At 44.6% G+C, this 13,185-nt stretch overlaps 1 protein-coding gene across 1 annotated transcript in view; it reads left to right on the top strand.

Moving 5' to 3' along the window:
• The window catches only part of LOC308079089 (excitatory amino acid transporter 1-like), a gene marked incomplete at both ends in the record, with an annotated part of 69,329 nt that overhangs the window by 33,184 nt on the left and 22,960 nt on the right, over nucleotides 1-13,185 (top strand). The window contains 2 exons of the mRNA XM_080420429.1: nucleotides 6,651-6,845; nucleotides 10,146-10,280. Coding sequence (XP_080276555.1) covers nucleotides 6,651-6,845; nucleotides 10,146-10,280 — 330 coding nt within the window. The remainder of the gene's footprint in view (nucleotides 1-6,650; nucleotides 6,846-10,145; nucleotides 10,281-13,185) is intronic.

Raw genomic sequence — 13,185 nt, 5'->3', positions numbered from 1 at the left:
CTGTCCTAAACGTGTCTCATGTCTCTGTCCTAAACGTGTCTCATGTCTCTGTCCTAAACGTGTCTCATGTCTCTGTCCTAAACGTGTCTCTTGTCTCTGTCCTAAACGTGTCTCATGTCTCTGTCCTAAACGTGTCTCATGTCTCTGTCCTAAACGTGTCTCATGTCTCTGTCCTAAACGTGTCTCATGTCTCTGTCCTAAACGTGTCTCATGTCTCTGTCCTAAACGTGTCTCATGTCTCTGTCCTAAACGTGTCTCATGTCTCTGTCCTAAACGTGTCTCTGTCCTAAACGTGTCTCATGTCTCTGTCCTAAACGTGTCTCTGTCCTAAACGTGTCTCATGTCTCTGTCCTAAACGTGTCTCATGTCTCTGTCCTAAACGTGTCTCATGTCTCTGTCCTAAACGAGTCTCTGTCCTAAACGTGTCTCATGTCTCTGTCCTAAACGTGTCTCATGTCTCTGTCCTAAACGTGTCTCTGTCCTAAACGTGTCTCATGTCTCTGTCCTAAACGTGTCTCTTGTCTCTGTCCTAAACGTGTCTCATGTCTCTGTCCTAAACGTGTCTCTTGTCTCTGTCCTAAACGTGTCTCATGTCTCTGTCCTAAACGTGTCTCTGTCCTAAACGTGTCTCATGTCTCTGTCCTAAACGTGTCTCATGTCTCTGTCCTAAACGAGTCTCTGTCCTAAACGTGTCTCATGTCTCTGTCCTAAACGTGTCTCTTGTCTCTGTCCTAAACGTGTCTCATGTCTCTGTCCTAAACGTGTCTCATGTCTCTGTCCTAAACGTGTCTCATGTCTCTGTCCTAAACGTGTCTCTGTCCTAAACGTGTCTCTGTCCTAAACGTGTCTCTGTCCTAAACGTGTCTCTGTCCTAAACGTGTCTCATGTCTCTGTCCTAAACGTGTCTCATGTCTCTGTCCTAAACGTGTCTCATGTCTCTGTCCTAAACGTGTCTCTGTCCTAAACGTGTCTCATGTCTCTGTCCTAAACGTGTCTCATGTCTCTGTCCTAAACGTGTCTCATGTCTCTGTCCTAAACGTGTCTCTGTCCTAAACGTGTCTCATGTCTCTGTCCTAAACGTGTCTCATGTCTCTGTCCTAAACGTGTCTCTGTCCTAAACGTGTCTCATGTCTCTGTCCTAAACGTGTCTCATGTCTCTGTCCTAAACGTGTCTCATGTCTCTGTCCTAAACGTGTCTCATGTCTCTGTCCTAAACGTGTCTCATGTCTCTGTCCTAAACGTGTCTCTTGTCTCTGTCCTAAACGTGTCTCTTGTCTCTGTCCTAAACGTGTCTCTTGTCTCTGTCCTAAACGTGTCTCATGTCTCTGTCCTAAACGTGTCTCATGTCTCTGTCCTAAACGTGTCTCTTGTCTCTGTCCTAAACGTGTCTCATGTCTCTGTCCTAAACGTGTCTCATGTCTCTGTCCTAAACGTGTCTCATGTCTCTGTCCTAAACGTGTCTCTTGTCTCTGTCCTAAACGTGTCTCATGTCTCTGTCCTAAACGTGTCTCATGTCTCTGTCCTAAACGTGTCTCATGTCTCTGTCCTAAACGTGTCTCATGTCTCTGTCCTAAACGTGTCTCATGTCTCTGTCCTAAACGTGTCTCATGTCTCTGTCCTAAACGTGTCTCTGTCCTAAACGTGTCTCATGTCTCTGTCCTAAACGTGTCTCTTGTCTCTGTCCTAAACGTGTCTCATGTCTCTGTCCTAAACGTGTCTCATGTCTCTGTCCTAAACGTGTCTCTTGTCTCTGTCCTAAACGTGTCTCTTGTCTCTGTCCTAAACGTGTCTCTGTCCTAAACGTGTCTCTGTCCTAAACGTGTCTCATGTCTCTGTCCTAAACGTGTCTCTTGTCTCTGTCCTAAACGTGTCTCATGTCTCTGTCCTAAACGTGTCTCTTGTCTCTGTCCTAAACGTGTCTCTTGTCTCTGTCCTAAACGTGTCTCTGTCCTAAACGTGTCTCTGTCCTAAACGTGTCTCATGTCTCTGTCCTAAACGTGTCTCATGTCTCTGTCCTAAACGTGTCTCATGTCTCTGTCCTAAACGTGTCTCTTGTCTCTGTCCTAAACGTGTCTCTTGTCTCTGTCCTAAACGTGTCTCTTGTCTCTGTCCTAAACGTGTCTCTGTCCTAAACGTGTCTCTGTCCTAAACGTGTCTCATGTCTCTGTCCTAAACGTGTCTCTTGTCTCTGTCCTAAACGTGTCTCTTGTCTCTGTCCTAAACGTGTCTCATGTCTCTGTCCTAAACGTGTCTCTGTCCTAAACGTGTCTCATGTCTCTGTCCTAAACGTGTCTCATGTCTCTGTCCTAAACGTGTCTCTTGTCTCTGTCCTAAACGTGTCTCATGTCTCTGTCCTAAACGTGTCTCATGTCTCTGTCCTAAACGTGTCTCATGTCTCTGTCCTAAACGTGTCTCATGTCTCTGTCCTAAACGTGTCTCTTGTCTCTGTCCTAAACGTGTCTCATGTCTCTGTCCTAAACGTGTCTCATGTCTCTGTCCTAAACGTGTCTCTGTCCTAAACGTGTCTCGTGTCTCTGTCCTAAACGTGTCTCATGTCTCTGTCCTAAACGTGTCTCATGTCTCTGTCCTAAACATGTCTCATGTCTCTGTCCTAAACGTGTCTCTTGTCTCTGTCCTAAACGTGTCTCATGTCTCTGTCCTAAACGTGTCTCATGTCTCTGTCCTAAACGTGTCTCATGTCTCTGTCCTAAACGTGTCTCATGTCTCTGTCCTAAACGTGTCTCATGTCTCTGTCCTAAACGTGTCTCATGTCTCTGTCCTAAACGTGTCTCATGTCTCTGTCCTAAACGTGTCTCATGTCTCTGTCCTAAACGTGTCTCTTGTCTCTGTCCTAAACGTGTCTCATGTCTCTGTCCTAAACGTGTCTCATGTCTCTGTCCTAAACGTGTCTCTTGTCTCTGTCCTAAACGTGTCTCATGTCTCTGTCCTAAACGTGTCTCATGTCTCTGTCCTAAACGTGTCTCATGTCTCTGTCCTAAACGTGTCTCATGTCTCTGTCCTAAACGTGTCTCATGTCTCTGTCCTAAACGTGTCTCTTGTCTCTGTCCTAAACGTGTCTCATGTCTCTGTCCTAAACGTGTCTCATGTCTCTGTCCTAAACGTGTCTCATGTCTCTGTCCTAAACGTGTCTCATGTCTCTGTCCTAAACGTGTCTCATGTCTCTGTCCTAAACGTGTCTCTTGTCTCTGTCCTAAACGTGTCTCATGTCTCTGTCCTAAACGTGTCTCATGTCTCTGTCCTAAACGTGTCTCATGTCTCTGTCCTAAACGTGTCTCATGTCTCTGTCCTAAACGTGTCTCATGTCTCTGTCCTAAACGTGTCTCTGTCCTAAACGTGTCTCATGTCTCTGTCCTAAACGTGTCTCTTGTCTCTGTCCTAAACGTGTCTCATGTCTCTGTCCTAAACGTGTCTCATGTCTCTGTCCTAAACGTGTCTCATGTCTCTGTCCTAAACGTGTCTCTGTCCTAAACGTGTCTCATGTCTCTGTCCTAAACGTGTCTCATGTCTCTGTCCTAAACGTGTCTCATGTCTCTGTCCTAAACGTGTCTCATGTCTCTGTCCTAAACGTGTCTCATGTCTCTGTCCTAAACGTGTCTCATGTCTCTGTCCTAAACGTGTCTCTTGTCTCTGTCCTAAACGTGTCTCATGTCTCTGTCCTAAACGTGTCTCATGTCTCTGTCCTAAACGTGTCTCATGTCTCTGTCCTAAACGTGTCTCTTGTCTCTGTCCTAAACGTGTCTCATGTCTCTGTCCTAAACGTGTCTCATGTCTCTGTCCTAAACGTGTCTCATGTCTCTGTCCTAAACGTGTCTCATGTCTCTGTCCTAAACGTGTCTCTGTCCTAAACGTGTCTCATGTCTCTGTCCTAAACGTGTCTCGTGTCTCTGTCCTAAACGTGTCTCGTGTCTCTGTCCTAAACGTGTCTCATGTCTCTGTCCTAAACGTGTCTCATGTCTCTGTCCTAAACGTGTCTCGTGTCTCTGTCCTAAACGTGTCTCATGTCTCTGTCCTAAACGTGTCTCATGTCTCTGTCCTAAACGTGTCTCTTGTCTCTGTCCTAAACGTGTCTCATGTCTCTGTCCTAAACGTGTCTCTTGTCTCTGTCCTAAACGTGTCTCATGTCTCTGTCCTAAACGTGTCTCATGTCTCTGTCCTAAACGTGTCTCTTGTCTCTGTCCTAAACGTGTCTCATGTCTCTGTCCTAAACGTGTCTCATGTCTCTGTCCTAAACGTGTCTCATGTCTCTGTCCTAAACGTGTCTCATGTCTCTGTCCTAAACGTGTCTCATGTCTCTGTCCTAAACGTGTCTCATGTCTCTGTCCTAAACGTGTCTCTTGTCTCTGTCCTAAACGTGTCTCATGTCTCTGTCCTAAACGTGTCTCTGTCCTAAACGTGTCTCATGTCTCTGTCCTAAACGTGTCTCATGTCTCTGTCCTAAACGTGTCTCATGTCTCTGTCCTAAACGTGTCTCATGTCTCTGTCCTAAACGTGTCTCTGTCCTAAACGTGTCTCATGTCTCTGTCCTAAACGTGTCTCTGTCCTAAACGTGTCTCATGTCTCTGTCCTAAACGTGTCTCATGTCTCTGTCCTAAACGTGTCTCTTGTCTCTGTCCTAAACGTGTCTCATGTCTCTGTCCTAAACGTGTCTCATGTCTCTGTCCTAAACGTGTCTCATGTCTCTGTCCTAAACGTGTCTCTTGTCTCTGTCCTAAACGTGTCTCATGTCTCTGTCCTAAACGTGTCTCATGTCTCTGTCCTAAACGTGTCTCATGTCTCTGTCCTAAACGTGTCTCATGTCTCTGTCCTAAACGTGTCTCTGTCCTAAACGTGTCTCATGTCTCTGTCCTAAACGTGTCTCGTGTCTCTGTCCTAAACGTGTCTCGTGTCTCTGTCCTAAACGTGTCTCATGTCTCTGTCCTAAACGTGTCTCATGTCTCTGTCCTAAACGTGTCTCGTGTCTCTGTCCTAAACGTGTCTCATGTCTCTGTCCTAAACGTGTCTCATGTCTCTGTCCTAAACGTGTCTCTTGTCTCTGTCCTAAACGTGTCTCATGTCTCTGTCCTAAACGTGTCTCTTGTCTCTGTCCTAAACGTGTCTCATGTCTCTGTCCTAAACGTGTCTCATGTCTCTGTCCTAAACGTGTCTCTTGTCTCTGTCCTAAACGTGTCTCATGTCTCTGTCCTAAACGTGTCTCATGTCTCTGTCCTAAACGTGTCTCATGTCTCTGTCCTAAACGTGTCTCATGTCTCTGTCCTAAACGTGTCTCATGTCTCTGTCCTAAACGTGTCTCATGTCTCTGTCCTAAACGTGTCTCATGTCTCTGTCCTAAACGTGTCTCTTGTCTCTGTCCTAAACGTGTCTCATGTCTCTGTCCTAAACGTGTCTCTGTCCTAAACGTGTCTCATGTCTCTGTCCTAAACGTGTCTCATGTCTCTGTCCTAAACGTGTCTCATGTCTCTGTCCTAAACGTGTCTCATGTCTCTGTCCTAAACGTGTCTCTGTCCTAAACGTGTCTCATGTCTCTGTCCTAAACGTGTCTCTGTCCTAAACGTGTCTCATGTCTCTGTCCTAAACGTGTCTCATGTCTCTGTCCTAAACGTGTCTCATGTCTCTGTCCTAAACGTGTCTCTTGTGTCTGTCCTAAACGTGTCTCTTGTCTCTGTCCTAAACGTGTCTCATGTCTCTGTCCTAAACGTGTCTCATGTCTCTGTCCTAAACGTGTCTCTTGTGTCTGTCCTAAACGTGTCTCTTGTCTCTGTCCTAAACGTGTCTCATGTCTCTGTCCTAAACGTGTCTCATGTCTCTGTCCTAAACGTGTCTCTGTCCTAAACGTGTCTCATGTCTCTGTCCTAAACGTGTCTCATGTCTCTGTCCTAAACGTGTCTCTGTCCTAAACGTGTCTCTTGTCTCTGTCCTAAACGTGTCTCATGTCTCTGTCCTAAACGTGTCTCTTGTCTCTGTCCTAAACGTGTCTCTTGTCTCTGTCCTAAACGTGTCTCATGTCTCTGTCCTAAACGTGTCTCTTGTCTCTGTCCTAAACGTGTCTCATGTCTCTGTCCTAAACGTGTCTCATGTCTCTGTCCTAAACGTGTCTCTTGTCTCTGTCCTAAACGTGTCTCATGTCTCTGTCCTAAACGTGTCTCATGTCTCTGTCCTAAACGTGTCTCATGTCTCTGTCCTAAACGTGTCTCTTGTCTCTGTCCTAAACGTGTCTCATGTCTCTGTCCTAAACGTGTCTCATGTCTCTGTCCTAAACGTGTCTCTTGTCTCTGTCCTAAACGTGTCTCATGTCTCTGTCCTAAACGTGTCTCTTGTCTCTGTCCTAAACGTGTCTCTTGTCTCTGTCCTAAACGTGTCTCATGTCTCTGTCCTAAACGTGTCTCATGTCTCTGTCCTAAACGTGTCTCTTGTCTCTGTCCTAAACGTGTCTCATGTCTCTGTCCTAAACGTGTCTCTTGTCTCTGTCCTAAACGTGTCTCTTGTCTCTGTCCTAAACGTGTCTCATGTCTCTGTCCTAAACGTGTCTCTGTCCTAAACGTGTCTCTTGTCTCTGTCCTAAACGTGTCTCATGTCTCTGTCCTAAACGTGTCTCTTGTCTCTGTCCTAAACGTGTCTCATGTCTCTGTCAGCTCAGCCACGCTGCCGGTGACGTTTAAATGCCTGGAGGAGAACAACCGCATCGACAAGCGTGTGACCAGGTTCGTGTTGCCTGTGGGCGCCACCATCAACATGGACGGCACGGCGCTCTACGAGGCGCTGGCCGCCATCTTCATCGCCCAGGTCAACAACGTGGAAATGAACTTTGGTCAGATCATCACCATAAGGTCAGTTAAGGTCAGATCATCACCATAAGGTCAGTTAAGGTCAGATCATCATCATAAGGTCAGTTAAGGTCAGATCATCACCATAAGGTCAGTTAAGGTCAGATCATCACCATAAGGTCAGTTAAGGTCAGATCATCATCATAAGGTCAGTTAAGGTCAGATCATCACCATAAGGTCAGTTAAGGTCAGATCATCACCATAAGGTCAGTTAAGGTCAAATCATCATCATAAGGTCAGTTAAGGTCAGATCATCATCATAAGGTCAGTTAAGGTCAGATCATCATCATAAGGTCAGTTAAGGTCAGATCATCATCATAAGGTCAGTTAAGGTCAGATCATCATCATAAGGTCAGTTAAGGTCAGATCATCATCATAAGGTCAGTTAAGGTCAGATCATCACCATAAGGTCAGTTAAGGTCAGATCATCATCATAAGGTCAGTTAAGGTCAGATCATCATCATAAGGTCAGTTAAGGTCAGATCATCACCATAAGGTCAGTTAAGGTCAGATCATCATCATAAGGTCAGTTAATTACCCCTAATGCGCGCGCGCGCGCGCGCATTAGGGGTGTCACGATACGCCTAATCCACAATTTGATTTTATTTTTAATACGATGTATTTTTTTTAAACATCCTTTTTTTCAGCACTGAGGGCTATGATTATTAATTTAGGCTATTGTCTTGATTTGTAAAGAAAAACACATGTTTCTCAATAAGTCACTTTTATTTGAATAATAACACATGAGAATGAGAATAACAAAAAGTTTGACATCAACAATATAAACTTTGGGTTTTATGCCCCAACAACAACTGTCATTTTCAGATTCTTCTTTAAGATGAGTTAACAACATTCTTGTGAAGTTCTATAACTAAATAAAATCTAAATGAGCTGTCACAATGTCTCCTGCTGTTGAGAACTCTATCACTTTGAACAACAAGATTATCTTTGCTAAATGTGGGGAAGAAGCTCATTATCGTCAAAAGATGTGGGAGTTTGGCTCTATAAGAGCCTGGAATTGTTGGCTGTGTCATCATTTTACTGGCCAGATCTATGTCTTTGTGATGCCTGTGAATATGCGTCCCCATATTTGACGTGTTTCCTGAGCTGGGATACGGTACTCGTGTGGAGCATAATCGACAAACGGTAGCAGTTTTGTCAACAACACGTCGGGTGCCCTCATAATTCACTGGGAAGCCAAAATATTTCCAGACTTTTGAAGGAAGCGGGAGGGTTTTAATTTTTCCATTTGTTTATTATCATCACCATGGTGAAATGTAAAGTACAGATGCAACGCTACAGCTGTCTCTCTTTCTTTCTGTCAACTCCAAACTCCTCTGTGGTGTGTGTGGGTTTGTCCTGTCCTCTTTTTTTTCTCCCCCGTCGTAAGCATGCATGCGCGATGCACGGAATAACAATTGATTGATTGATTGATTGAATATTTTATTAGGCAAAAAATGTAAAACAGCACAGTTACATTTAAAATACTTTGTCTAACAGGTCCGTTCATAAAAGTCCTTGCGGACTTGTTTCCAATGAGGGCCTTGGTATTTAATTCATAGGCATATATAGTGGCACCACAGTTCAAATATCATTACAAAATAAACAGTCAAAAACAATATATAACACTATGTACAACAAAAAAAATAAAAAAGAGGGGGAAAAAAATATGTACAAGAACAGGGGGGGGGGGGTCTGCTGTCTAACGGGAAAATGGTACTACCTCCACCTTTGGCCTCCTGAAAGGTGATTTTTTAAGGCTCTTTTAAATGAGCCCAGCGAACTGCATTTTTTGAGGGATGGAGTTAGACTATTCCAATCCTGGGTGGCAGTGCTGTAGAAGGAGAATTTGCCCATGTTTGATTTATGGGTGGGTGGTACCAAATTGTTGTTAACGCTCCCTCTGGTATTGTGACTGTGGGTGTCGCTAACCTTTTGGAGGTATTTACTCAGATATGCGGGAATTGGGGGCATATCGGGCAAATTTGCATTTACAATTTTGAAGGCCAGTCCCATTTTTTGTTGTTTAACCCTGTCTTCCACCCTGAGCCAGCCTAGGCTGGCAAAATGGGTGGGAGAAAGGTGGGTCATGGGCCCCAATCCGAGGAGTAGCCGAATCAGTTTGTTTTGGGAGGTTTGAAGCTTAGTCTTCAGTGACACTGAGGTGTTGGAGTACCAGGAGGTGCAAGCATAGTCAAAAAGTGGTTGAATCAGGGCCCCAGAGAGGGTCCTGAGGGCCTGAGGGTTGACAAAAGAGGAAACTCTGCCCATAAATTTGGTTCTCTGGTTTACTCTTTTGACCACCTTTGTAGCCATGCTATCACCTGTCAGGTATTTGTCAAGTACACAACCCAAATAGGTAATCTCTTCTTTGCTAGAGATAATTGTGTCATCGACTTTGACCTTGAAATCATTTACATCCATCTGTCTGAGGGAATGTTTGGTCCCAAAGAGAATGGATTCAGTTTTCCCAAGGTGTAGTGACAGTTTGTTATCGGTAAGCCAAGTACGGATTTTTGAGAGTTCGGAGCTGAGCGCCTCCTCAACTTGCAACTTGTCCTCTCCCGAGATCAGGAGTGCCGAGTCATCAGCGAACAGGAACAATTTGCAGTTACAGGCAGCACTCATGTCGTTAATGTATAGAAGAAACAGTAACGTCCCTAGAATGCTGCCCTGAGGAACCCCACAGCTCACCGGGAGGGATGAGGACATGGTTCCGTTGATGTCAACCACTTGTTCTCTTCCCTCCAGGTAAGATCTCATCCAGTTTAGTGATGTGCAGTCAAAACCAACAATAACAGAGGCTCGTGCAATAACAATAACAGAGGCTCACCCGGACGTGCACATGCGCGGGAGTATTTTTTGTTATTAACCTTTGAATCGCCATGCAGCTTTTTCGGTACATTTTCAGATCGAGTATCGTGACACCCTTATTGTATAGTGTGTGTGTGTGTGTGTATTGTATTGTATAATGGGTGTGTACGTGTGTGTACATTGTATAATGGGTGTCTATGTGTGTGTGTACATTGTAGAATGGGTGTCTATGTGTGTGTGTATTGTATAATGGGTGTGTACGTGTGTGTACATTGTATAATGGGTGTCTATGTGTGTGTGTACATTGTAGAATGGGTGTCTATGTGTGTGTGTGTATTGTATAATGGGTGTGTACGTGTGTGTACATTGTATAATGGGTGTCTATGTGTGTGTGTATTGTATAATGGGTGTGTACGTGTGTGTACATTGTATAATGGGTGTCTATGTGTGTGTGTACATTGTATAATGGGTGTCTATGTGTGTGTGTAGTATAACCGCTACAGCTGCTAGCATCGGCGCAGCAGGCATCCCGCAGGCCGGTCTGGTTACCATGGTGATCGTCCTGACGTCTGTCGGCCTTCCCACCGATGACATCACTCTCATCATCGCAGTCGATTGGTTCCTGTGAGTAACTCCTCCTGTATGCTTCAAGCATTCTGATTGGTTCCTGTGAGTAACTCCTCCTGTATGCTTCAAGCATTCTGATTGGTTCCTGTGAGTAACTCCTCCTGTATGCTTCAAGCATTCTGATTGGTTCCTGTGAGTAACTCCTCCTGTATGCTTCAAGCATTCTGATTGGTTCCTGTGAGTAACTCCTCCTGTATGCTTCAAGCATTCTGATTGGTTCCTGTGAGTAACTCCTCCTGTATGCTTCAAGCATTCTGATTGGTTCCTGTGAGTAACTCCTCCTGTATGCTTCAAGCATTCTGATTGGTTCCTGTGAGTAACTCCTCCTGTATGCTTCAAGCATTCTGATTGGTTCCTGTGAGTAACTCCTGTATCGTCGTCTCTGTCGGGCTAGGGTTAGGTAAGTAGGTCAGAGAGGCTTATTGTCTGTATCAGTCAGAGTGCGGGCGACTATCCCCGTTTCGCAATGCACTACTAGACCCCTGGTACTTACAACACCTACCATCAGCTCCTAGTACTTACAACACCTACCATCAGCTCCCAGTACTTACAACACCTACCACCAGCTCCCAGTACTTACAACACCTACCATCAGCTCCCAGTACTTACAACACCTACCATCAGCTCCCAGTACTTACAACACCTACCATCAGCTCCCAGTACTTATAACAACACCTACCATCAGCTCCTAGTACTTACAACACCTACCATCAGCTCCCAGTACTTATAACAACACCTACCATCAGCTCCCAGTACTTACAACACCTACCATCAGCTCCCAGTACTTATAACAACACCTACCATCAGCTCCCAGTACTTATAACAACACCTACCATCAGCTCCCAGTACTTACAACACCTACCATCAGCTCCCAGTACTTATAACAACACCTACCATCAGCTCCCAGTACTTACAACACCTACCATCAGCTCCCAGTACTTACAACACCTACCATCAGCTCCCAGTACTTACAGCACCTACCATCAGCTCCCAGTACTTACAACACCTACCATCAGCTCCCAGTACTTACAACACCTACCATCAGCTCCCAGTACTTACAACACCTACCATCAGCTCCCAGTACTTACAACACCTACCATCAGCTCCCAGTACTTACAACACCTACCATCAGCTCCCAGTACTTACAACACCTACCATCAGCTCCCAGTACTTACAGCACCTACCATCAGCTCCCAGTACTTACCACCCAGGCCGTGTGAAGCTCTACAGACTGAGCTACGACACAGAGGCTTTACTTTATGTGGAGATAAGAGGTTTCTGTAGTGACACTTTATTATAAAGGTTATAATATGGAGATAAGAGGTTTCTGTAGTGACACACTTTATTATAAAGGTTATAATATGGATATAAGAGGTTTCTGTAGTGACACACTTTATTATAAAGGTTATAATGTGGAGATAAGAGGTTTCTGTAGTGACACACTTTATTATAAAGGTTATAATATGGAGATAAGAGGTTTCTGTAGTGACACACTTTATTATAAAGGTTATAATATGGAGATAAGAGGTTTCTGTAGTGACACACTTTATTATAAAGGTTATAATATGGAGATAAGAGGTTTCTGTAGTGACACACTTTATAAAGGTTATAATATGGAGATAAGAGGTTTCTGTAGTGACACACTTTATTATAAAGGTTATAATATGGAGATAAGAGGTTTCTGTAGTGACACACTTTATAAAGGTTATAATATGGAGATAAGAGGTTTCTGTAGTGACACACTTTATTATAAAGGTTATAATATGGAGATAAGAGGTTTCTGTAGTGACACACTTTATTATAAAGGTTATAATATGGAGATAAGAGGTTTCTTCGTCATCGTCCCCAGAGCTCTGCTCCACATCACACTTCTTCTTCTTCTTCTGCTGCATATTGTTGCAACATAATTAGTTTTTAATCATTTCCATTAGATTCTCAGAGAGAGAGAGAGAGAGAGAGAGGGGGAGAGAGAGAGAGACCCATCTTCCAGGTTAGCCCCATTAACAACCTCTCACTCTCCGCTATACAGCTCAGAGATGAGGTTCCACTGCGAGGTCTCCCGGAATCGGTAGAACGGCCGCAAAGGGTCCGCTGTTTACCCTTTTATCTACATCAAAGGGTCCGCTGTTTACCCTTTTATCTACATCAAAGGGTCCGCTGTTTACCCTTTTATCTACATCAAAGGGTCCGCTGTTTACCCTTTTATCTACATCAAAGGGTCCGCTGTTTACCCTTTTATCTACATCAAAGGGTCCGCTGTTTACCCTTTTATCTACATCAAAGGGTCCGCTGTTTACCCTTTTATCTACATCAAAGGATCCGCTGTTTACCCTTTTATCTACATCAAAGGGTCCGCTGTTTACCCTTTTATCTACATCAAAGGGTCCACTGTTTACCCTTTTCGCCACATCGTATCCAAAAACTAATGGTAGATTCCAAACTGTACAGATGTTTAAGGTATGGTCCGGCATCATACATTTTAGGTCGGGGACAAAACTACCCGTTGTGTTCCTGTGTGTTTTAGGGACCTGAGGACCACCACCAACGTGCTGGGTTCATATAAAGTGTTCCTGTGTGTTTTAGGGACCTGAGGACCACCACCAACATGCTGGGTTCATATAAAGTGTTCCTGTGTGTTTTAGGGACCTGAGGACCACCACCAACGTGCTGGGTTCATATAAAGTGTTCCTGTGTGTTTTAGGGACCTGAGGACCACCACCAACGTGCTGGGTTCATATAAAGTGTTCCTGTGTGTTTTAGGGACCTGAGGACCACCACCAACATGCTGGGTTCATATAAAGTGTTCCTGTGTGTTTTAGGGACCTGAGGACCACCACCAACATGCTGGGTTCATATAAAGTGTTCCTGTGTGTTTTAGGGACCTGAGGACCACCACCAACGT

Source organism: Gymnoscopelus braueri (assembly GCF_963280865.1).
Source record: "Gymnoscopelus braueri genome assembly, chromosome: 22".
NCBI classification, from domain to species: Eukaryota; Metazoa; Chordata; class Actinopteri; order Myctophiformes; family Myctophidae; genus Gymnoscopelus; species Gymnoscopelus braueri.
Note: the sequence above shows the minus strand (reverse complement) of the source record. Positions and strands in the feature narration are given on the sequence as shown.